This window comes from Tympanuchus pallidicinctus, unplaced genomic scaffold, assembly GCF_026119805.1.
Source record: "Tympanuchus pallidicinctus isolate F22 unplaced genomic scaffold, pur_lepc_1.0 scaffold39, whole genome shotgun sequence".
In the NCBI taxonomy this organism is placed as follows: domain Eukaryota; kingdom Metazoa; phylum Chordata; class Aves; order Galliformes; family Phasianidae; genus Tympanuchus; species Tympanuchus pallidicinctus.
Genome location: NW_026294757.1, coordinates 1,540,254 through 1,563,815, shown reverse-complemented (window position 1 = coordinate 1,563,815; position 23,562 = coordinate 1,540,254). Strand labels below are relative to the sequence as shown.

The 23,562-nt window shown below is 56.7% G+C and overlaps 3 protein-coding genes across 11 annotated transcripts in view; 2 read left to right on the top strand and 1 right to left on the bottom strand.

Moving 5' to 3' along the window:
- The window catches only part of SKAP1 (src kinase associated phosphoprotein 1), a 124,243-nt gene extending 115,977 nt beyond the window's left edge, over window positions 1-8,266 (top strand). For 2 of the 6 annotated variants that reach the window (XM_052700119.1, XM_052700120.1), the window contains exons 12-13: window positions 7,389-7,486; window positions 8,103-8,265. In XM_052700119.1, the coding sequence (XP_052556079.1) occupies window positions 7,389-7,486; window positions 8,103-8,160 (156 nt within the window). In that variant the 3' untranslated portion in view covers window positions 8,161-8,265. Of the gene's footprint in view, window positions 1-5,674; window positions 6,135-7,388; window positions 7,507-8,102 lie in introns of those variants that run through there. The other 4 variants (XM_052700121.1, XM_052700122.1, XM_052700123.1 and 1 more) reach the window with 3 other exon arrangements.
- A 1,764-nt stretch (window positions 8,267-10,030) lies between these two features.
- Window positions 10,031-16,149, bottom strand: SNX11 (sorting nexin 11). Of its 3 annotated transcripts, none has more exons than XM_052700037.1 (7): window positions 16,056-16,149; window positions 13,597-13,645; window positions 13,342-13,428; window positions 13,144-13,244; window positions 12,772-12,870; window positions 12,372-12,584; window positions 10,031-11,182 (listed from the first exon to the last, which is right to left on the bottom strand). In XM_052700037.1, exons 2-7 carry the CDS (start codon window positions 13,615-13,617, stop codon window positions 11,041-11,043), a joined length of 663 nt encoding a protein of 220 aa, XP_052555997.1. In that variant the 5' UTR covers window positions 13,618-13,645; window positions 16,056-16,149; the 3' UTR covers window positions 10,031-11,040. The 3 variants fall into 3 exon arrangements, with proteins under 3 accessions (XP_052555997.1, XP_052555999.1, XP_052555998.1); XM_052700039.1 differs by lacking the exon at window positions 16,056-16,149 and adding an exon at window positions 14,827-15,977; XM_052700038.1 differs by lacking the exon at window positions 16,056-16,149 and having other exon boundaries at window positions 13,597-14,371.
- Window positions 16,150-16,279: 130 nt separating this feature from the next.
- Window positions 16,280-23,527, top strand: CBX1 (chromobox 1). 2 transcript variants are annotated; one of them, XM_052700042.1, is made up of 5 exons: window positions 16,280-16,426; window positions 20,925-21,097; window positions 21,575-21,752; window positions 22,444-22,538; window positions 23,160-23,527. In XM_052700042.1, the coding sequence occupies exons 2-5, from the start codon at window positions 20,958-20,960 to the stop codon at window positions 23,302-23,304; spliced, it is 558 nt and encodes a 185-aa protein (XP_052556002.1). In that variant the 5' UTR covers window positions 16,280-16,426; window positions 20,925-20,957; the 3' UTR covers window positions 23,305-23,527. The 2 variants fall into 2 exon arrangements, with proteins under 2 accessions (XP_052556002.1, XP_052556001.1); XM_052700041.1 differs by having other exon boundaries at window positions 16,281-16,426; window positions 20,922-21,097.
- The last annotated feature ends 35 nt before the right edge of the window (window positions 23,528-23,562 follow it).

Below are 23,562 nucleotides of genomic sequence, written 5' to 3'. Positions count from 1 at the left end.
GGCAGCTTCATTCCTCCCAGGTAATTTGTATAAATGAGGGACACCCAGAGAGGGTGAGGACAAAGGGTGGTGGAGCTGCTGGAGAGCAATGCTGTCCGGGTTTCATCGCCAGCGCAGTGATGGCACCCATCCATGGCTGCTGGCACCCACTGACCAGGGGTGCCACCCCCGGTACCACTGTTGTCATCCTCCAATGGCTTTTGTCACCCACCCGTGGCTGCTGGCACCCACTCGCCACTGTTGTCACCCACCCCCCACTCATGGCCGCTGTCACCCACGGGCCAAGGCTGCCACCCTCCCACCACTGTTTTCATCCTCCAGTGGCTTTTGTCACCCCCCCTGTGGCTGCTGGCACCCACTGGTCAATGCTGTGACCCACAGTTATCATCCTCCAATGGCTTTTGTTGCCCATCCATAGCTGCTGTCACCCCCCCGTGGCTGCTGGCACCCACGAACCAAGGCTGCCACCCTCTCAATACTGTTATCATCCTCCAATGGCTTTTGTCACCCATCTGTGGCTGCTGTCACCCATCCCCCACTCTTGTCACCCACCCACCACTGTTGATACCCACTGGGCACTGAGGCCACACCAGCAGTAGGTTCCCATCCCTCAGGGCTCACCAAGAAGCCCCCAGCCCCCCACCATGCCCAGCACAGGGCCCGCATCACAGCCCCTCCCAGCACCTGGTCCCCCCGTGGGGCTTCTGAGGCACACTTTGACCATTTATTGTGCCTGGAAATTTATAATAAACGCTGTTAAAGACTTCGTCTTTGACAGAGGTAATAATAAATTCACTGTTAAAGACAGTAGTTTAATTCCTTATACCCTCCAATACCGCACAGAATAAACTATATTCATCACCGAGTAATTTTTTACCGCATAAATCTTTAAAACTAACCGTTGAAGGCTGTTGAGGCTGAAATATTGTGAATTTATTAGATATGCCCATGTAGTATTGGATTCAGAGGTTTCCATTCGAATATATTACGGGGGAAATTTGTGTCTTTAAGTGTGACAATGCTTCCATTTTCCAGAGTCACCATTGTAGGCAGCGGTTCCTTTGGAGTCAGCCGTGCTGTTATCAGGAATAGATTTAGTGATGGAGGGTTGAAGGGGGGTGGGGGGGGTGTATAACAGTGCCCCGTTTGGAATAGGAGGCCAAAAAAACCCCCAACCAACCCAGCTTTTTTTGCACTGTACCCAACGGGTAGCGCTGTTCTGTGCGGCGGATGGGTGTGAGTTGCTTCGATTTGGGATGGAGCAGCAATTGAGGGAGTGATGGGGGGAAAGTGAGGGCCAGGTGTCGGCACGTGGGCAGAATAAGGCCCATAGGTGGCACGGCTTTGCCAAAAGGGGACGGCCATCCTTGCCACCCCCTCCTCCCCTGTTGCCTTTGCTAACGTGGATGAGCAGCAGACAGCAGAGAGCTTTGTTCGTTAGAGACGGAGCTAATAATAAAACCGTCTCCCGGTTCACGAGGCGCGGGTAACATTTAAAGCAATGGATGCTGTAACATTTAAAGCTGTTCCATCGCCAAATGTCACGCACTGCTTTCATTCGAGATGAGTTTATGTGGATGGATGGAACCGAACGTCCCGCTCCTGGGCACCAAAAGTTTCCCTTTGCCATAATTCTCCTTCAGGAATCCAACGCTGAGCCATTCCCAAAGGTGTAACCCCAACATCCCAACCCTTCCAGTGCTCTTCTATGGGACAAGCAGCAAATCAGTGGTTAAAAATGAGAGATTCTGACAACTGACAGCCAACAAAGCGCCGTGCACCAAAAATCCCTCCTTCCAAAGCTCTCTCCTCTCCTCCTGCTTTCCTCCTCCGAGCTGCTCCATCTGTAAACAAACAAACATCTCAGTTTTATGGCCCTTTGCTTTGCACCACCGAGGGGTGGAGGGGAGGGGGGGGGGGGTGTAGTGGAATGCCTAAGTAAGACTTTAATTCCAAATTCATTTAGGCGATAGCGCTGAAGTTGTCACAAACCATAATGCAGTATTTAATTAAAATAACAGAAGTGGATCTTAGATATGTCCTGGGGTAGCTATCACCAAATTACAGCTCTCCGTGCCGTATTTATGAGGCGGTACAGCTGGGTGGATGCACAGCACTCACACTCCAGACCCGGCAGCTCTGTGCCTTCCTCTCCCCATCCCCATTCCCCCCATCAAGTGAGGTTTCCCCTTCGGCTGCATTGCATCCAGGATGGCTCCTGGGATGATGGGCGAAGGATGGGATCCAAGGAGCAGAAACCCCAAATCCCAACATGGGGAGGAAGAGAGGATTTGCGCCGTGCCCGGTGACCCCGGGGGGGGGGGGTGGTTGAATTCCCCCCCTCCCCTGCTGCTCCCATCCCTCTGCTCACAGCTCGGCTCCTCGCACGCGGGCGCACACATGTGCACAATTACCACCAGCCCTCTTCACAGGTCACGGGCAGAGCCGAACGCGGGCGGCTGCTCGCTTCCATCAGGCTTTAAAGGCGAAAATAATTGGCTGCAGAACAAATTTAGGAAATGGAGTGTGCGATAAAGCAAATAAAAAGAGCTCCATCCTCCAGCCCACCCCCAACCCCCCCTCCCTCTCCGCTCAGCACCGGGGATGGGAGCGATCCGGGCGCTGTTGTACCTCCCGTGCAACTTCACCATTAGAGTTGCACCTACAGCTAGGGAAGTTTGTCCGTGAAAAATGGTCATTTTGTTTCCCCTGCTCAAAGCACGTTATTAAAATGCTAATTTAAAAGAAAAAGGAGTTAAATATCTAGCGGTGGTGCAGTCTAATTGCAGCCATAATGAGCTCTCTAAATGTGAGTGCCCCTGACACACAGAGAGCATAAACAGCCAGCAAACACATCATTAGTGCTCGCGTTCATTTATTCTGGCGACCTGACGATGACCCCGCGAGGGTCGGGAGGAGCAGGTGGATCCGGCTGCGGCCCCGGGGGGCAGGAAGCGATGCTGCTGCCATGGCAACGGCGGGAGGGGGACTGAGATGGGGATGGGGATGGGGAGAGGGCTGGAGATGGACAGGGATGGGGATGGGGACGTGGGGATAGGGATTGGGATGGAGAGAGGGATGGAGATAGGGACATGGATGGAGATGGGGATAAGCACGATGATGGGGACAGGGATGGGGGTGGGGATGGGGATGGGGATGGGGAGAGACAGGGACAAGGACAGGGATGGGGACAGAGGACAGGGATAGGGATGGGGAGAGGGCTGTAGGTAGGATAGGGATAGGGATAGGGATAGGGATAGGGATAGGGATAGGGATAGGGATAGGGATAGGGATAGGGATAGGGATAGGGATAGGGATAGGGATGGGGATGGGGATGGGGATGGGGATAAAGATAGGGATAAAGATAGGGATAAAGATAGGGACGGGGACAGGGATGAGGATGGGGACAGGGATAGAGACAAGGGACAGGGATAGGGATGAAGGCAGGGATGGGTGTTGTGTCCTTTGCAGTGGGGACAGAGATGGGGACAGGCACAAGGGATGGGGATGGGGAAGGGCCATGGCCAGGAGCCCTCAGAGCCAGCTGTACCCCCACAAGGAGCTGCCTTGGCTGCGCCAGACCCTCACCATGCTGCTTTAGGCCCCCCCCAGCTCCCTGTGGCTGCTCAGAGCAGGATGGGGCACTGCAGGGAGCGATGCCATCTCCAACCACAGGCAGCCGAGGAAAGAGATGCATAAAAACAATTCTTCAAGAAAGATTTCAGCACCATTCCAGCCTGTTTGGTTCTGAACAGCCGCGCCGGTCGCCCCCCCAGCAACGGCACAATAACTTCACTCCAATTCCCCCTCACACACCCCCCTCCACCTCCTTTCTCCTCACCCCTTATTCCTTTTCTCCTCTCCCTACGTCTGTCCGAGGGGCACAGGAACACCAACCCTGGGAAATACTTTAAGATAAAAAATCTCCCCGCCGACACCCCCATCCCCATCCCCACACCCCCACCCCCCCCCTTCTCCCGTGCACTCTCGGTGAACCTGTGATATTGTAGCAATGGCCCTTGAAGTGCGGTGGGGAGGTGATTTAGGAGAATATTAAAGGCAATGTGGAGATTCGAAGGCGCCTCTCTCAGGGAGATCTGGAGAAATACGCAGCACAGATGGGCTGAGCAGATTAAACATTTCCGTCACATTGTTTTCAAATTGTGTTTGCGGTGCCTGAGGGTTGGTGCTGCGGTCAGAGCACGGCGGAGCCGCGCGGAGCTGCTGGGTGGAATAAATATTAATACGGCTTCTTCACATCACCACCCCGTCCCATCAGATCTCTGCCACCTCCGGCTTCCCCCTGGGCTGGGGCATGGGGAGCCCAATGGGGTGGATGTGGGGATTCTGATGGGATGGATATGCGGACCCCGGTGGGATGGAGATGGGGACCCCAATGGGATGGAGATGGGGACCTCAATGGGATGGAGATGGGGACCCCAGTGGGATGACATGGGGTTCCCAATAGGATGGATACATAGACCCCAAGGCAATGGAGACCCCAATGGGATGGAGATGAGGACCCCGAAGGGATGGAGATGGGGACCCCAATGGCATGGATACACAGACCCCAGTGGGATGACATGGGGTCCCCAATAGGATGGATATGCAGACCCAATGGGATGGAGATGGGGACCCCGATGGGATGGAGATAGGGACCCCAATGGCATGGATACACAGACCCCAGTGGGATGGAGATGGGGACCCCAATGGGATGGAGATGGGGACCCCAGTGGGATGGACATAGGGACCCCAATAGGATGGAGATGGGGACCCCAATGGGATGGAGATGGGGACCCCAATGGGATGACATGGGGTCCCAATAGGATGGATATGCAGACCCCGATGGGATGACATGGGGTCCCCAATAGGATGGATACATAGACCCCAAGGCAATGGAGACCCCAATGGGATGGAGATGGGGACCCCAATAGGATGGATAAGCAGACCCCAGTGTGATGGATATGGGGACCCCAATGGGATGGACATAGGGACCCCAATAGGATGGATACACAGACCCCAGTGCAATGGACATGGGGATTCTAATAGGATAGATACACAGACCCCAATGGGATGGAGATGAGGACCCTGAAGGGATGGAGATGGGGACCCCAATAGGATGGATATGCAGACCCCAATGGGATGGACACGATGGGAACACCAGTGGGGCCGGGCACCACATCCACAGCACATGGGACGAGGGGAAAGAGCAATGCCCCATTACCTCCACTCCTGCAACATCTGAGAGCTGAGTCACTGGGAGCAAGGGGGAATCATTTGTGGTTTAAAGGAGCGGTGTGTGAAGGGGGCAGCGCCAGGCTGTGGTGAGCAGCACCTGAGCTGCTCCTCCATAGAGAAAGCTGCTCTGTGTGTGTGGGGAAAGGAGCTCCCAGCTGCACCCCATGCTGCAAGTTCCCTGGGGACAGGCAGGCCCTTGTGGATGGGTAGAGCCTGGATTTCAGAGCTTGCCACAGCCCTGAGCTGCTTTTAGACATACAGCTGACCTGGTATAAAACTCCCCGGTGTCAGCCGACCCCTCGTACCTCATCGATGAATTAGATTCCTCCATTTTCCTAACAATAATGTATGACACACAAGCACTAATAATGGGGCTGAGCAATCATAAACCGATAAGTCTCTGACTGATTGGCTTTTCCTTCTGCATCCATCAAAGCGTCATTGATCTTCTGTGCGAAGCGAGGTGATGAATGGCGTTCCCGGAGCCCAGAGGGGTTGTTTATGAGAGCTGGCAAAGGAGTGTAAAGGCAAGGAGGGCTTGGGAGTGCTGCTCGGGGGTACATTTCAACCCCACGGAGAGCCCACAGAGCCTCAGCAAGAAGAGAAGAGTGGGATGGGGCACTTGGAGCTTCCCAAAGAGCATGGAGGTGTCCCCAGCTGGCTTTGTTCATGGGTTTGGTGGCAGTGGTTTGTGGTTGGGGTTTGGCTTGGTTTGGGTTTTGGGTTTGTTTCTTTTTTGTGGTGGTTGTCTTGTTTCATTTCCCCTCTGTCCTCTTCTTTTTCCCTTGCGGATGGAGCTCAGCAGCATCAATCCTTTTATGGGCTGCCATAAGAGCCCCCGATTGCTGGTGATTATCAGAACGAGTGTCTGCTTTTGGCTTCCATTGGCACCAGAGAACGAAATGCAGAAAGTGCCTGGGGGGGGAAAGGGGGGGTTCTTCATCCTGGGAGTGAATCTGACAGTTCCAGCAGCGCTGAGATGGAGAGGAGCTGCATGACAGGAGCAGAGAGGGGCCCTAGGGGGTAGGATTGGCTTCCAGTGCTGCTGGGTGCCACGGCCCTGCTGGGTGCCCATAGGCAACTGGGACAGAGCACCAAACTCCCCCCTGCCCACAGCACTGAGCTGCACGCACAGCTGACCAATTATCTGCCAGATTCGTGAGTTTGCAGCCCCTTCTGTAAAGTCTCAGCTAAATTACTTCCTCCCCACCCCCCCATCCAACCCAGTCCATGCAGGTATTGAGCACAGAGGCCCCATTAGCGTGTAATTAGGTAAAACCAACCCTCAAACTCCCTCTTCCTCCCCTCCCCTCTCCAAAACCCGAGCACTGCAGCCTCGTCTCAAGCATCAGCACGTTAGTGAGATGTAAATGAGCACCTCCAGACGAGAGCAGAGTTCACCCTGCACTGGGCTCTGCCTTGCTGTGCCAGTGCACTCCTCGTTTTAATAGTTTAATAAAAATTAGCATAATTAACGAACATCTGTATGATCCAGAGTGGTGCAATTTGGCACTTGGAAACGAGGACTTAAACATTATTGCTGGGAGTTTAATGTTGTTTTAATTCTTTTTGGCACTGTGCAGTGAAATAAACGCTTGGTGCCGCGAGTTCTCGGCTGGCTCTCATTTGCATTTTCCTCCCTTTGATGATGAGCAATCGTGGGCTAGCCAGCAATTCATCAAAGCAGAAATTATTTTAAAATACCTCATAGTGTTCGGGCTGTGGCAGAGCTGGGGTTGGGGGGTTGGGTGCTGGGGGGTCCCCTTTGCACGTGGGGTGCAGCTCCTGCCTGGGGCTGCTTTGCCCAGGGCTCCTGCTGTGCCCATAGAGGTTCCAAACAGAGCTGCTTTCTTTTCTTCTGGTTTTGCAATGGGATTTTTTTTCCTGCTTTGCCTGCAAAGCATGGGAAGGGGCTGAGGGAAAGGGCTGCGCCAGAGTATGGGGTGCAAACCCCCCCCCCCCTTTCTTGCACTGACCCACATCCCATGGGAAGCGAAGGGTAAGGGATGAAGGATGGGGTGAGGAAGGGCAGCCAAGTGGGACTCAGAGGGGAGAGAAACGGGTCTGTGTGAACCCAGCTGCCAAAGGAAGGGAGCAGAGCTGCGCCCGCTGCCCCTGGCATTAACCCTAATTCTGCTGTGCCTCCCCAGGAGTACAACATGTATGGCTGGTGGGTCGGGGAGCTCAACAGCACCGTCGGGATCGTCCCCAAGGATTACCTGGCAGCTGCTTACGAGCTGGAGGAGCGGTGAGGATGGAAGTGCCCAGGTGAGAGGTGGCAGCCCGGGGTTTGTGTGATGGGGAGGCAGCGCTGTTCCTTTCTCTCCCAGGACAGTTTGGCTCCATCTTCTGGTTTCTGTTTTACATAGAAGGAAGGTGGTGGGGCTGGGAAACAGGCATGGGTCAGAGAAAATGCCACCGTGCCCAGAACAGCTGTGGAAGGGGATGCATGTGTGGGGCTGGGAATGACAGGGCTGTGGGGACGTGGTGACCTTCAGATGTTCACCCGAGAGATGGGGGCTCTGTGCAGCGTCCCTGCCTGGATTTCAGCTCCGTTCAGTTCTATGGCAGAAAGCTGTGCCAAAACCACCGCAGCTGCCTCTGTCAGACCCTGAGAGCTGTATGTGACAGCTGCAACCTGCACTGACAGCAGCACTGGGCTATTCTCCCAAAGCCCATAGATAGGGAGGCATTTGGCAGACGGGGAAATGGAGCCCAGCAGTGGGGCTGGGACAGCAGGGGGTCAGCTGCCGCCTGACCGCCCCCTGGGCAAGGAGACCTTCGTGTCCTCTCTGTGACCCACAGCCCTACCCTGCGTCCCCTTCCCCACACTCACCGTTTCTCTCCCCCCTCCCCAAATCCAGGCGCTCACCCCTCCCCTTGCCCACGCTGCGATGCCACAAGGACCCTCCCCAGCCTTGAGAACCCGTTACAAGAAGAGCTTTGCGTGCCACCACCCGCTGCTCCGGACTCTGCGCACCCCTCGGTACTCGGGCATCATCAGCCCCCCCCCCCATGGCCGGGGGTCCGCAATAAACGCGCTCCCCCCCCCCACCCCCTCCCCGCTTTATCCGCTCCAAGCTGCACTACGCCGTGCAGCCGCCAGGTGGCGCTCTGGGCCCGCGCACCGCCCGGCCGGGGGAGCGACACCGGCGGTGGGGGGCTGGAAAGGGGGTAAGGGGGGGGATGGGGGGCTGAGAAGCGGGGTAACGTTGATGCGGGGCTCTCTAGTAGTACTGACCTCGGGCCTTTGGGATGGATTTGGGATGCCCAGAGCTCAGCTGGGCACGGAGGGACCTCTGGGATGGGGGTGTGCGGAGGGAGGAGATGAAGGTGTACGTTCACAACCCACCCCCCCGCCCCCAACCCCTACCCCGGCCCACCGGCAGCTGCCCTTTACCTTCCTCCAGATCCAAAGCAGCAGAGAGCCTTTCCCAGGGCTTCCGTGCACTGCAGCACGGTGCTCACCCCGCTTTACACCACGGGGGTTGGATCCTGCCCTGCTCCATCAACCCCCTTCCTGGTACCCCGGGGACACGGAGCGGTGGGTGCGTGCAGTGAGATTGGCGGGGGGGGGGGGGTGGGAGGGGGGGGGGACGCACAACGCCGTGGTTTGTTTGCACAGATTTGAGACAGTTTTCCCCGGGGCGGGCGTGGAAGGCGAGGATGCGCTGTCTGGAGAGCCTGGATCGCGTCCAGGCGGCGAGCTTTGCTCCTGGCAGCGGCGGGGAGCGGAGAGACGTGCGGGGCTGCGGGGAAGAAGGAGGGGGGGGGGGGTTGCCCTGAGCTGCTCCGTGTGCCCACCGCAGCTGCTTCAAAGCCCGGAGCAAACCCCAAGCCACAGCCGGCTGCGCTCCCCCCACATCGGTTCCATGCGTGGCAGAGAGACCTGGCACCCCCATCCATCACCTTCAGGCCCCGCACGAAACCATCCCTGCACGTCTTGGATCCCATCCCCAGCCATTCCTACGGCCACAGCAGTGCGGGAGCAGCGCTGTTCTGCTCTGCACTCAGCACCGGGGCGGCTATTCCCCCCCTCCCCACCCCCCCCCCCCCCCCCCCCCACCCTCCACGGTTCTGCCTCCCAATGAGTCACTGTTTTCCCGACAGCTTTGCAGAGTCGATCAACACCACTAAAAATAATTTCCGCCTGGCTCTGACAAGCAGCCAACACCGGGGCAGCAGCTGCACCCCCCAGGGGGAAGGATGGGCACCCTGCAGGAGGACCGAGCTCTGCTTGCAGGGCTGCTGGATCTCCATCACTTACAAAGGGAAGCCCCAGGGCTGGCCAGCTCCTGGCAGGGCATGGAGAGAGGGATGCCCGGAGCAGGGCTGCGGCTCCAGGCTGAGTGCCGTGCTCAGGTTTTGCAGCCCTGGCCGAAGGAGCGATGCCTGCAGGATGCTGTGCGGTCTATGGCCACAGCTGGCCTCGCAGCTGAGCCATTTGGAGCTGCACGCTCATCAGCGGACATGAATATGTATGAAGGGGGGCAGCCAATGGCACCAGCAGCTGCCAGCCTTCACCATGAACTTCTCCTGACATTTCGGCTGCCACATGACGACGGGTTTCCAACCCTCCCTCCTCTGCAAACCCAAACCTCTGTGTGAGGACAACCACCCCAAGCCCTGCAGATCTCACAGTGCGACCCTCCCTCCTGCTTTCTGCTTTGTGGACCCTCTCACCTCTCCCTCCGAGTGAGCTGCACCAGCAGGGGCAGCCCTATAGGGAGAGGTGCAATCAGCAGCTCTGTTCCCTCCAGCCATCTATCTCCAATTAGCTTGGCCTCGGCCCTGCTTGGCTCCCTCCACCCACACAGCAAGGACAGACATCACCAGCAAGCAGCAAGCCTCTTCTACTTTGTTTTTATTTCAAGTCAGAGCACGTCGGCTCTGCCTCTACCAGTGCTCAGGGTATAGGAAAAGGTGCAGGAGAGCACAGGGGAGCAGCAGCAAAAGTAACCAGGGCCCAAGCGTTGCCAGACACCCACTGCAAGGCAGCTGCACGCTGCGTCGCTCTGAGCTCCCTCCCTCCTGGCTGTGAGTCCCCCGTTCTCCTCCCCTGTTGCTCCCACGTTCCCCCACTGTGCTATCAACGTGTGGAAAAGGTTTGTTCTGCTGCAGAATCCCATCTGGAAGGGGTGGCTGCACAAGCAGGCAGGGGTGATAAACTGTTCCCTCGTTCCTGGGTGGGTTTTGTCTCTATTTGTCCCAGCTGCGTGCAGCTTGGGGGGCAAATGCTGCCAGCAGGACCCAGGTGAGGGCAGAGCATCTGCAGCCTGCTGTGGGTTCCGTGCAGCTGAGACCACCAGGAGCTGCACAGAGCTGCTGCCGCTGGGGAAATGCAGCCTCCACACAGAGGGCTGACCCAAAGGGATCTGCTGGGCAGCAGCCGGCTCCCCACTCCCAGTCTGAGGCTGCACACATCACAGCCAGCACATCCCACCCTGCCCAAGGCCAGGAATGTACCAATAACACTGTGCACTGTGACCTAACCAAGCCCTGCTACCACTCCAATTGGAGAGCAAAGGGCCACGGGAATAAGAAACGCAGGTTTCACTAACCACTAGATCTCTTCTCCAAAGAGAAGAGCTACACAAACACGCTGCCTGGGACATCAAGGACAGTTGAGAGTCATCAGGGAGAGAGCACACGAGCCCCAGACACCACAGAGCCAAGGACAAAGCCGTGTTCCCAGCACATCCCCAGTCCTGCCAGCCCTGCCTCCCACTGGCTCAGCCAGCAGCAGCTCCTCCAGAGGGGGCTGCAGGTCCTGGGGAAGGCAGGTGAGGTCGCTCAAACCATTTACTGCGTCTCCTGCTGTCCACCCAAGGGCTCTGCTGGCTCATCAGGGCTGTCTGAGTGCGCGTCATCCATGCCAAAGTCGCTCCAGTGCGGGAGGGTCTCCAGGCAGCTCAGCCCCTGTGTGGCCCCCAGGCTGGCACAGCTGAAAAGAGAGAGCAGTCAGAGCACTGGCAGCACTGCAGCGGCTGCTCGTGGTTGTACACGAGGGCAGCACCATCAGTGAGAGGCAGAAGGTGCTGGCAGCAGCAAGGAAAACACAGCCCAACACCTGCATACCTACCCTGCTAGCTGGGGCTGCTGTGCTCTCCCAAACCCTATCCTTCAAGCACAAAGAGCTCTGTTATCAACACGGCTGGGGTCTAGAAACATCTTTCTTTCCATTCATTGAAAACCAAGCTGAAAAAGCACTTGCAGAAGTGGTACAGAAGGCCAGACACGGCCTCTTGCACAGCAGGGCTCAAGGAGCGCAGGGATGCGGAGCTTCACTGCCAGGGAACCTGGACCTGCAGGACTTGATGCAGAGGTGACAAACGCAGGATGCTTTCCTCTCCTACCATAGCAGCTGTCTCCCCAGGTACAGAAAACCCTCGAGTGGCAGCAAGGTGGCAGCCCTCCTTACCTGATGCCTGGCTAATTCACACACACACAGCCAGCGCTCTGCTGCTGTGGAGGGCGTGAGACGTGCCTTGCACACTGCAAGGGCAGGGAGAAGATGCACATAAAACCTGTGTTCTGAAAGGCTCAAAGGTTCCTCACCGCACAGAGATTAAGAAAGGAATGCATCCAAAGATCTCTGTAAATCTCAGCTTAAGTTTTTCTGGGAGAATCAAGTTCTCCTCTGCTAAGCCTTGGCTATGGCCAGAACAGGTCACCCTTCCCAGGCAGCCTGAAGGGCAGCACAGGAGACACTGGCAACAGCCTGTGACATCCATCTCTGCTCATCTGGTCCCTGGAATCCTGCCCACTTGTGTGCAAGGCTACGGAACACACGCTCAGCTTTATTCCTTTAAATGACTGCAACAAAGATGTGACAGGCAACTCAAAAAGCCACTCAGGAGTCCCTGGAAAGGCTGGCAGCTCCTCTCATTTCATAGTAGGAGTTGTTTCCTAAAAGTGAAACTCCACTGCACAGACACCAGCCATTTCTAAGCAGCATTCCTACAGCTGCAAGCACAGGCAAGGGGAGGTGTGGGCAGCAGGGCACCACCTGGCTCAGGGTGCTGCTGGTACCAGGTCTGCTCAAGCCAGCACAAAGCAAGAGAGCACAGCAAGAGAGTTGGGCTCTGCCCCACCGTGGTGCCCCTGGGTCAGCCTTTCCCTGCCTGCATTACCTGCCATGCACACCTCCTCCCGGCAGCAGCGTAGGGCGGCTCTCCTCCTCCTGCACCCAGCCACAGTTGGACATGGCATAGTGCAGGATGGCTTCTGTCACTGTCTGTGAGCCTTGGCCTTGCACGCATGCCTCTATCTCAGGCACGGAGAGCTGGCTCTGCAGGAAGAGGTGCAGCCGGCTGTCGGAGAGGAGGACAACATTCTGCACAACCCTGTGTGAAAAGAGAAGGGGGTGAGGCAAGTCTGCAGGAGCACAGAGCACTCGGCCCTGTCCAGGCAGCTCACATTGCCAGGGTGACCCCCCCAGCAGATCCACTGCCACCTCACAAACAGCATCTTCCAAGCGCTGCATCCTCCCTCTCGCGCCCTCCCAGAGGTGTGTGCAAGAGCTTCACTCACTTTTCCAGGAACTGCTGCAGCCCCTGCCTCCTCTTCTCAATGAATTCATCTGTGCTCCCCACAAAGAAGGTGGATTTCCCAGGCAGCTCTGGGACAGGCCTGCAGGAAGAGAGCAAAGGCAGCAGCTCAGGGTCAGATTGCCCAGCACTGGAGCAAGGAGATGTGGGGCACCACGGTAGCAGCAGCTGGCCCCCTGCTTTGTGCAGAGCCAGACCTCACGAGTGCCAGTATCCCACATCTACGTCTGGAGAAAGCCACCCCTCTGCCTTTTTTATCCCCATCTGCTCCGAGAGCACATAAGATACCCAGAGCAATGGAAGTGTGGTGTCTGCCTGCAGGTGGGGGAAAGCAGGGAGCTCAGGGCACGCTTACACCAAGCCAGCATTCTTCTGGAGCTGCCGCCTCAGCCACACGAATTCACGGTACCGGCGTCGCACACATGAGGTCTTGGCTGTAAAGGCCTTGCTGTTGGTCTGCACAAAACAAACAAACAAACCACAGACGTGATCCTCCCAGCTGAGGGGCAACGAGGCAGGTGAGCTCTGCTGTTTCCCAGCAGCCACAACTTACATGGAGGAAGATTTTATAATCCACATAGGAGTTCCAGGAGCCTTCGTTCTGCACCCGAGGGTCCTGGACGCGCACTGTGGTCAGCTCCTGGGCACAAACACTGCCTGAGCACAGGGCAGAACCTCCCAGTCTCACCCCCCAGCCACCCCCCAGCCCAGTGTTCAGCACCTCTCTCCCCTCCATGCAGCACTCAGGGCTCCAGCATTGCCAAACCCCAGCCAGGAGCAGATAAAACCACATCAGGAGGCGTCTTACCTCCTCTCTGCTCTCCAACATCCTAGAGCCAGAGTCCAGAAGGAAACATCTGCACAGAGGAAAAAGGACACGGTAGGAAGAGATGGAGCACTCAGACAATCAGGATTCCCCACGTTCTCCCCACACCCCCAGGAAGTTCACGTTTCTGTCTCACCCAGCAGCACCTCTCCAGCCCCCAGTCTCAGCACAGCTGATCCAATCCAGTAAACCACCGTGAAATAAAGAGGATGCATCCAACTCCAGCAGCCCCCAGGGCAGAAAGCAAAGCAGCATTAACCTCCCACAGGCCCCACATGGGCCACACAGCCCATCATGCTGCTGCTGGGGGATGCTGGAGGCTGCTCCATGACCAGAACTGGGACATGCAGCATCTCTTCTCCTTGTAGCTCCATAGGAGAAAAGGATGGAAGAGCCCAGCCCCTCCTCACACTGCATGGCAGTTCTGCACTGAAACACCAGTGCTGCCTGTTCAGGTGGTAAGGAAAGAACCCCGCTTTGATCACAGCTTCCTCCTCTCACCAGCCTCCCCCTGCTGCCTGCCCAGCACAAGCAAAGCAGCCACCTCCCAGCCAGCATCCTCCCGCTGCCAGATGAGCCTGCTCCTCTCCCTGAGATCAGCCCAGCTCCTGCTGCTGCCCCAGCACGTCTCCCATTAGCACCAGACACAGACAACGCCGCTCCTCTCAGCTCTTTCACAATTCAACTGAATAAGCAGCAAATTCCAGACCACGATTTCCCCCTCTGGTTGGACGCCGTGCCTGCATTGCAACCGCTCGCCCTCACTGCCCTCCCTGCTCCCACCCTCCCCAGCACCCCACGGTGCCCTCGTCTCTCCCGCTGAGTTTTGCCACGAGCTGCTGCCTCCTCCACCACATCCCTCGGGCACTGCTGGGCCCCCAGCTGATTTGCTGCCCCACTGCATTCTCCTGCAGTAATCCCTGTTTTGCAATGATAGCACAGACACGATGCCAGCGCTGCGAGCAAGAGAGAGGACAGACAGTCCCCACACTCCACAACGGCACAAACCAACCCATCCAAGCGTCCCTTCCTGGTCTGGACCACACAGAGCAGGAGAGCTCATCAGGGGGAGCTAGCAGACCAAACGTGTCCTGGTTTCACCTCTCCTGTTTGTTGTGCAAGGCATTTGGAGCCCCTGGGATGAACCTGAGGCTGAGGACACAGCCCTGGCTCCTGAGGGACGCGGAGCAGAGAGGCACAGCAACCCTTCACCTGTTCCCAGTTCCTGGAGCTTTGCCTTTTAGGCCACGGGAGCTGCCAAGTGCTGGGTAGCATTGCGAGCTCAGCCTTTATTTATCCGCTGGGTTGTGAAGCAAAGCTCTTCTGAAGGCTGAGCTAATTTTAGCCAGGACAAGGGGAGGGGTGAGCCACGATCCACGCTTCAAAAATCTGGCTCCACTGGTTTGCAAGATTTCACTTGTCTGATCCAATGCAGAGAGCACCGAAGGTGTGAATGGACAGCAGAGAAGAGCTGAGGGCACAGAGCAGGAGCTCCAGGCCCAGTGCAGGCAGATCTGGGGTATCTCACAGTGACAGCTCTCACTATGGCTGGGTCAGGCTACTGCTGCTGCTGCCGCCGTTTCCAGTTTGAGCTGTAAGGGGGAAAGTGAGGGGAACCTGCCGAAAAAATCCCATCGCATTTCAGTGCATGCAATCCTCCCCCTGGGCACTGAGGGCAGAAAACGTGCTACCAGTCACCCTGCCGGGCTCAGCAATGGGCGCTCAGCTCTCCAGGCAGCTGTGATCCCACTGCTTCCAGGGCAAAAAAACAATGGGGAGAGGTGAAGAGAGAAAAACAGCCCTCACGGAATAGCAGAAAAGAGGGGCTGGGTTGCTCAGTTATAGGAGGTTGGAGACTGCAGAGGACAGCTGGGGGCCGCTGCTCCATGGATGGGATGGGCAAAGCTGGGGGGCGACACGGCTGCCTTGGGAGGGGTCCCTGCAGCCCCACAGGGCCCAGTGCTGCCCGTGGGCAGAGCAGGACCGAGCACAGCCCCAGGCCTGGCACAGCACGAGGCCACTGCTGCTCGCTCCCATGAGGGAACGCACACGTGTCTCACGGCCACACTTTCACACCGAGCATCAAATAATCTCATTTAAGCTCGATTCAGAGTTAATTGGTCTTCACTCGATAAACCAAAGGGAGAAGGCAGCTCTGGGGGGCAGCTTTAAGCAGTTATGCCAAATCCTCTTTCGGGGCTTTTGCTTAAGATCCGAATTAAGGGCTCTCAGGGGGAGCCACTGTTACCCCCACTGCACCGCGGGGGTCGCGATCCGGGGCTGCAGGGCACCAGCACGAACTCGGAGGCCTCTCCCTCTCAAGGCCTCAGCCCCAAAAACAAGCCATACAACCTCCCCCCTGCCGCGCCGGGCTCCCCATACAGAGCTCAGCGTCCCAGTTACGCCCAGATCCGCCCCTCCCTCTTTCAGGACCCCCTCACCTCCTCACGCAGGACGCGGCCCCTTTAAACCGCACGGCGGCGCGGCAGCCTTATACCGCGAGCTGCACTTCCTCTTCCGGCCGGCGCGGTGCATGTTGGGTGCTGTAGTTCGCGCCAACGTCAGCGAGGGCCTACACCTCCCACGATGCCCCGCGGCAACTCCCGCATCTGACGGCGGCGGACTGCATCTCCCATAGTGCACCGCGGTGGGTGCGGGTCGCGGCGCATGCGCGGCGCGGCGCGGCGGGCACTGGGGCTGGCCGGGCTCTTTTGTTCGACGGAGGCAGACGGAGCGCGCCAGGCCCGCGGCGCCGGCCCCTGCCCGCCCGTAGGCCGCTTCCCTTCGGTAACCTTTGGCGGGGCTGTGCAAGGTGCGCGGGGCCGGGCCGCGGTTACGGTTGCGGCGTTGGGGTGAGGGGTTGCGGTGATTGGGGTGGGGGGGGAACCGAGCGAGGCGGGGCCGCGCGGGGACAAAGCGGGGCCTGAACGGAACGGAGCGGGGTGGGCGGTAACGGGTGTGGAGATTTGAGGGGGGGGGGGCCGTGTGGAGGAGCCGCGTTCGGAGCGTGGGGGGGAGGTTGGGCTGTGGAGAGCAAAGATGTGGGGCCGGAGGGGGTTCGCACCCCCATGGGAGGACGAGGAGGAGGAGGAGGTGGACCCGGACCCGGACCCGCTGGGGTTGGAGCGGGCGTTGAGTTTTCAAACGCGTTGTTTGCGTGAAGCTGAAAGAACGAAAAGCGGCGGGGTTTTGTGGCGGGAAGCGGCGCCTCCCGGAGCGTTCGGGCACTGCGAAGATCCTGTGCTGCTCTAAGAGGCGGGCGGCAGGTGGGGGTGGGAATCGAGGCGGCGTTTGCTGTGAACACCTGGGGTCCGTGCGGTGATCGATACGGTTCTAAAAGAGCCCTCAGATCCCAACCGTGCTGCTCAGCGCGGCCATCAGTGCCACATCCCCGCCGTGCTGCAGCTCCTCCAGGCGTGGGGACGCTCCCACCTCCGTGGGCTGTCTGTGCCTCGCTGCTTTTGCTGAGTTGTTGTTGTTCCCGGTACCCAACGGCAGCCTGAAGCCATCAGCTCCCATCCTAAAACCGAAGATATTGCGGTAATGCTTTCCTCCCTTTGCATAAAGAGGAGAGGAGGAACGCGGCCCTGTGTTCCCACCCTCTGCTTTTGGCCCCCAGGGTTCTGTCTGCCTTTGCCAACCAAACCGTGGAATCCCTGTCTATGGGATGGGATTTGTAGCTCAAGTTCCCTTATGATATCCCAGCTGTGTGTGTTTTTCTCTTAAATCCAGAGATACGTTCTCTCCTGGATTGTGAACTTAACTGGAAATGATGTGACCGAGCTCAAAGGCTGTGGCTTTCATTTAGTTTGATCTCTGCTCGAAGCCTTGAGCTTTGACTCGGACTTTCCAGAGGTGTTTTCTGTTGTGTTCAGGTTCTGGAGTGTGAAAGGTTTCATGTGCTGCTTCCCACTTGATCAGGACGGTGCCTGCTGCCTTTCCCTGACACATGCAGAATAAACTTGGAGTGTTTGTAAGTCCTTACAGAGACGGGAGATCCCAGCCAAGTTTGAGAAAGGCAGAAGGGAGGAAATGTTTAAAGCTTAGAGCTCATTAAAGCGAAGCTGAGCTGCTCATCCTTTAAGGTGCAGCTGATGGAACCGGGCTGTATTCAGACCCAACCTCTGGATCTCCACGTTATTTTTCTTGGCTCTCCTTTTGTTAAGCTCCCTGCTGAAAAGATGAGCACAAGGCACGCTGGAAGGGCAGCAGCTCTCCCTCGGCAGCCTCTCAGCATCAGTTCCATTCCCTACCGCCCCAAGAAGTGCAGTGAGCAGAGTTCTGTGCTGGTCCACGCTGTCAGCCAAGCTCTCGTTCCTCCGCCTGCTATTCCTGTCCCTATAAAGCAGGCTTTTGTGCACACCTTCATGCTGGGCCTCTTTTTTCCTGCCCTTTTACTGGGCTTTGAATTCTTTTCGAGTGCCTTAGGTGTGTCGGGTGCTTTTCCTATTAGCTGCAGACCAAGGAGTCATTCTTGCAATCTTTCACTGCTCTGCTTTCCTTTTCACAAAGGATTTCAGCCTTGCCTTGAACGTTAGGTAAGAAGTGGCAAATGGAAACAGAAGGACTTAGTGCAGGATTGCTAGACTCAGGATGGTCCTGTTTTTCAGTGTAGACCAACTTTTTCACGCGTTAAGTGAGGGAAAATTGAAGTTGAACATAGGAAACGTGTGCTACTTAATGAGACTTTCTTGGGGCAGGATAATCCAGCCCCAAATCCTGCGGCCGTGAGCGATGTCCCCACGATTGCTGTCTGTTGCCTCCGCTGCGTTCCCCTCCAACCCCAAACCAAGCCGTGCTCTGTGTGCCTGTGGCTTGTTTTGAATCAAGAAAACAGGCAGGGTTTGAAATGCCCTCATGCCAAGGCTGCAATCTTTGCCGAATCCCTTTGTCGTGTTCCAGCCTCCCTGACTGCAGTGCAGTGAAAGGCCTGCACAGCAGCTCGCCTCTGCAACGCCAGGCTCTGCAGCAGCTGCTGTGCTGGGGCTCAGCATCGCCTGCAGGCTGCAGATGTGCTGTGTTGCGTGGAGCCCCGGAGCCACCGGGCCCCCTGGGCTCTGCTGCTGGCCTGCTTTTTCTGCAAGTGCTCCTGGCCTCGCTTTTGCATCTTCTCTGCCCTTCCTGTAATGATGGAGCTGTGGCACAGCATTGCTTGCGCTGCTCTGTGGCTTTCCTGCTTTCTCCGTTTCTGCCTGTCTCACTCCCAGCTCTGGTTCCTGTGCCTCTTACAGATTTTGGTCCAGGGAACTCGGGCTCCTTAACTCAGCATCCCAAGGTCCTTAAGAACAAGGCGACAACTGCAGCGTTTGTGACTGAGATCCCTTTGGCTGCAGCTGGGAGCAGGGAACCCCAGGATCTCACCCCTGCGGGCCCTTTTCTCCACATACAGGTTGTGCCTCAGTGCAGGGAGGATCCTCCTCCCCGCGGGGGCGAAGGGGAGGAAGGAGCTGCCAGAGGAATTCCAGAGTGAAACTCGAGCCTGGCTTCCTGCAGGCGCTGGCAGCTTCGCCTTGTTGCATTGCACAGCCTTGGGCTCGCCTCCACCCAGCGTCCAGTCAATGCCCAGTGAATATCTGGCTCTGCCTTAGCCTGGGAGCAGGGCAGGGAAAAGCTTTTCTGCTACATGATGTTGTACAGCTTCGTTTCAGCAAGCTGTTCCCAACTTTTACTGCTCCCCTCCCCCAGGAACGGGGCAGGAAATCTGTATCCCTGGGGGCTGGGTGTGCTGTGGTATTTAATAAAGGAGCCCTGTGGTAGCCGTGCCCCTGCAGTGGGAATGTCCCTGTCACTGCTCCAGCTGCTGGGCTTTACAGGCTGGGGAACTTCTCATGGCTTCACACAGCACTCAGAGCAGGCTTCATCTCTTCTGATGGATGCTGCAGCTCTGTAAGGCAGCAGGGCAAGCTCTTCCCTTGGCTCCATCTCCAGCCTGCTCTGGTGCTGACCCCTCTCTGAAACCACCAGGTAAGCGCAAAGCAGCAGAGCCCTGTGCTGAAGGAGGGCTGTTGTTCTGCCTGGCTCGCCAGCAGCTCGGTGCCCATCCTCTGCACAGTGTGTGCTCCGAGCAGCAGCGAGGTCCAAAATCCAAACATTTGAGTGCAGTGCGTGCCAGACAGAGAAGAGCTGCTTTCTCTGTGCTTTTCCATGCTCCTTGGCTGCCCTTAGGGCCCGTCTGTGAGACAGCAGCACAGACAGGGTGGTCTGGAGCCTCGGCTGGGTCCCTCCTGTCCTCTCTGTTGGGGTTTCTGGTGTCGTTCATGCTGTGGGCTTTGTGGGCCTCCTTTTTGAGCCTTTTCCTTTGAATGGGGCTTTAATGGCAGCTGCTCAACTCAGCAACATCTTGTAAAAGGGAGCTCGCTCAGCTGAGAGCCGAGGTTGTTCTTAACTCTGACATCTTCCGTTAGCGTAGATCTGCAGGATTCTTGTTTTGCTGTGTAAACTAACTGGCATAGATTCTTGTCAAGCTGAAATGCATTGTACAGCGTTCACCTGAGCAGCACAAATAAAGTCTTTGGGCTGGTAATGTTTGACCAGCTCGGCAGTCATCTTGCTTGGCAGAAAAAGCATTTCTTACCGGAACAAAGCAGTTAGGCCAGGAAGGCTCTGGGCAGCTGTTCAGCAAGGTGGGTGGGTGACAATCACTCCTCCTGGGATGCAGAGCCAGGACCAGGAGGTTCAGTCCTGGTGACACAGCAGTGACAGTGACTCCGTGTTGGTGACCTGGGCTGGCAGTGCTCACCGCCTCCCGATCCTTTGGGCAGTCTTTGAACCTGAGGACAGCACTCCCATATTCCTTTGTGCAGGGAACGGCCTTGGTTTGGGTCAGAGCATCCTGCAAACCTTGCAGTGCTTCAGATGCTTCCCACCAGCTCTGGGCTTGTGGCTCTGTGGCTGTTTGTGTGCCCTGGAGATAAGGAGAAGAAAAACTTTGGAGCTGGATGAACATCCTGGAGTGCACATGCATGAAAACACCGAAGAAAAGAACGTGGGGAGCTCAGGATCAGGGACTGTGACTTTTGTTTAGCTTGGATTAACTGTTTATTAACTTTAAATTAATGTCAGCAGTGTGCTTTCTCCCTCCCGCTGCCGTGTGGATTTGCACATGGTTTCCACAGCTCAGGGCAGGGTAGAGCTGAGATGAGTGGAAGGGCTTTGTGTGTTTCCTGCTTTGTAAGTGCCTGCTTCCTCTAGAAGAGCCTTCTGTGCTGGTTACATAGAGGCAAAGCTGGGTACAGTGTATACTTTTGCTGCCTTGCAAAGGCAAACCTGTCCCTAACACACACGTGTGATCTTCTTTCCCCTTTCAGCAGCGTCGCCCGTAAGCTGAAAAACTGGCCAGCACAATGGGAAAAAAACAGAACAAGAAGAAAGTAGAAGAGGTCTTAGAGGAAGAAGAGGAGGAGTATGTGGTGGAGAAGGTCCTGGATCGACGGGTGGTGAAGGGCAAGGTGGAATATCTGCTGAAATGGAAAGGCTTCTCCGAGTAAGTAAGCAAGAGGGAGGCTGACTTTTTACGTGTTCTGATAGTGATGGGTTGAGGGGGCTTTAATCTGAAAGAGGGGAGACTTGGATCAGACGTGAGACAGAAGTGATTTGCTCACAGGGCTTCCAAAATGGAGCTGACAGGCTCAGGGTGAGGGTGATGATGGAGAAGGTGGTACTGAGTGTCACCAGCTCTAATTGGAGCACTGTGAGCGTAGCCTAGGTGAGAAAGTCCTGCTTCTGTCTCACGGATTAACTGTGCAGTGCCATGGTGGTACATGGGGCTTCCTTCCCTTCAACGGAGTGTGAAGCAAGCAGACAGATGAAAAGAGAAATAACTGCCCTGGCCTCTGGCCTCACTGCCCTTATCTGTTTCGTGGGGTGAGGGCACAGAATCCTGCTGCTTCTCTCAGCATCTCCACTTGATCTGGTGTCAGGACTTTCTGTCTGTAAATTAAACTGCTGGTTTTGATTCCAGTGAAGATAACACATGGGAGCCAGAGGAGAACCTCGACTGCCCAGACCTCATTGCAGAGTTCCTTCAGTCCCAGAAAACTGCACACGAGAGTGAGAAGTCTGAGGGGAGCAAACGCAAAGCAGAGTCTGACACGGAGGACAAAGGGGAGGAGAGCAAACCAAAGAAGAAGAAGGAGGAGGTGAGGCAGCGTGGGCTTTCTGTACTCACCTCCCTAGCTCTGAATATGGCTCAGTGTCCGGCTACCATGCTCTGAAGCCTCAGTCAGATGGTTCTGCACAGAGGGGAGACTATTCCAGATCAGCGAGGCACAGCTGGAGAGCTTTTGAAAAGCTGCAGCTTTTTTGGAAGGAGGTGTGAGCTGCTCTCTGAGCCAGGCCTCTACGAGAATCTAGGGCTGGTTTTAGCACTAAACTGAGAGGTCAATCTTTGAACCTAAATAGTGTGGAGCCACGGCTTCTCATGAGGGGTAAAATGGGCTGCAGGGGTTACTTGCTGCCTCCGAGAGAGGGAGCAGGGCAGAGCAGGGAGCCTCCCTCTGGGGATGCTCGTGGAAAAAGGACAAGACAGAGGCTCTGCGGTCTGGTTTGCATCCTGGGAGCTGCTGAATCCCAGGCCAGCATAAAAGTTTGAGCAGCTGTGCCTCGGGAATCAGATCCTCTGCTCGTGGCTTTGGGCTGCCCTGGGGCCTCAGGTCCCCCCTGGGTGTACACCTGAGCTGTTTGCTCAGCGCCTGCCGGCCTCGGTCGTTGCAGTCCAAGCATCTGATGCACAGAGCCTTTCTGAGCAGCCCTCAGTGCGTCTGTGTGGCCTGCAGCAGGGCTGTGACCCATCACCCTTCGATGCTACAAGTGGAAACTTGTCTCTTGCAGTCAGAGAAACCACGAGGCTTTGCCCGGGGCTTTGAGCCGGAGCGGATCATCGGTGCCACAGATTCCAGCGGGGAGCTCATGTTCCTGATGAAGTGGTGAGTGTGTCTTTGTGTCTGTCATTTCTTCGCTTATTCTGTGCCAGAGAGGGAAGGACCTGCACCTGGGGAGTCCCTGCTACCTGGCACGAAATCTCTCACGATGGCGCTGCTGCCTGAGGTGACCCTCTGCGCTGAGGCTAACGTGGATGTGAAAGAAGCAGGTAGGGCCCTTGGGATTGCGTGGCTCTTAAGATGCCCCCCCTGCAGCAGGCGCGAGCTTGGGGAGAGAGAGGGGTGTGATGTCGTGGCACGGGCCACAGCTGCAGAAGGCCACATCCCAAGGAGAGCCGTGACCCTTTCAGCTCTAGGGAAGCAGGGCTTGGTGCTGGTGCAGCTGGGAGCCGAACCAGGCAGGTGAAGGTGCAGGAAGCACTTGCTCTTGCGCTGTCTCAGAAGTATGGAGTAGCTGGGGAAGGGCTGCGGTTTCGATGTGGCTGCTGTCCCCACGCCTGACAACACAGCCTGCTTTTGAGGGCTCATGTGCTGCTTCTCTCTGCGCCGGAGTCACTCGGGAAGGATTTGCCTGAGGACACCTCCGTTTTCCAGCTGCTCGATTCTCTCCAGTTCTTCCACCTCCCTCTGCAGCCCCCTAATTTGCTCCTCTGCTCTGGCCTGTAGGAAGAACTCTGACGAGGCCGACCTGGTCCCTGCCAAGGAAGCCAACATCAAGTGCCCCCAGGTGGTCATCTCGTTCTATGAGGAGAGGTTGACATGGCATTCCTACCCCTCAGAGGACGATGACAAGAAAGAGGACAAGAACTAAACCCTGGCACCCGCCCTGGCCAGCCTTTGTATAAAGATCTGAACTGTGGGTTTGAGCGAGAGGGGGAAAACGCAGCTCTGCTCAGTCGGGAGCGTAGAGATGGCTGGAGAAGATGCCCTTTGAAGAGACCAGTATGGTTTCTGTGCCCTGCAGCTGCTCTGCTGCTTTATGCAGCTTCATGCTGTGTACAGATTCAAACCAGCCCTGCTCACTTGGGGGGGGGGGGGAGGGGAGGGAAGGGTGGGGGGTCTGGGGAAG

Excerpts from the sequence above, each read along its gene's own strand:
- CBX1 (XM_052700042.1), top strand. The coding sequence starts at position 20,958 with ATGGGAAAAAAACAGAACAAGAAGAAAGTAGAAGAGGTCTTAGAGGAA. Across the intron at positions 21,753-22,443 it reads CAAAGAAGAAGAAGGAGGAG|TCAGAGAAACCACGAGGCTT; the intron begins GTGAGGCAGCGT and ends TGTCTCTTGCAG. Across the intron at positions 22,539-23,159 it reads CTCATGTTCCTGATGAAGTG|GAAGAACTCTGACGAGGCCG; the intron begins GTGAGTGTGTCT and ends TCTGGCCTGTAG.
- SNX11 (XM_052700037.1), bottom strand. The coding sequence starts at position 13,617 with ATGTTGGAGAGCAGAGAGGAG. Across the intron at positions 13,245-13,341 it reads ATTATAAAATCTTCCTCCAT|ACCAACAGCAAGGCCTTTAC; the intron begins GTAAGTTGTGGC and ends TGTTTTGTGCAG. Across the intron at positions 12,585-12,771 it reads CTGCAGCAGTTCCTGGAAAA|GGTTGTGCAGAATGTTGTCC; the intron begins GTGAGTGAAGCT and ends CTTTTCACACAG.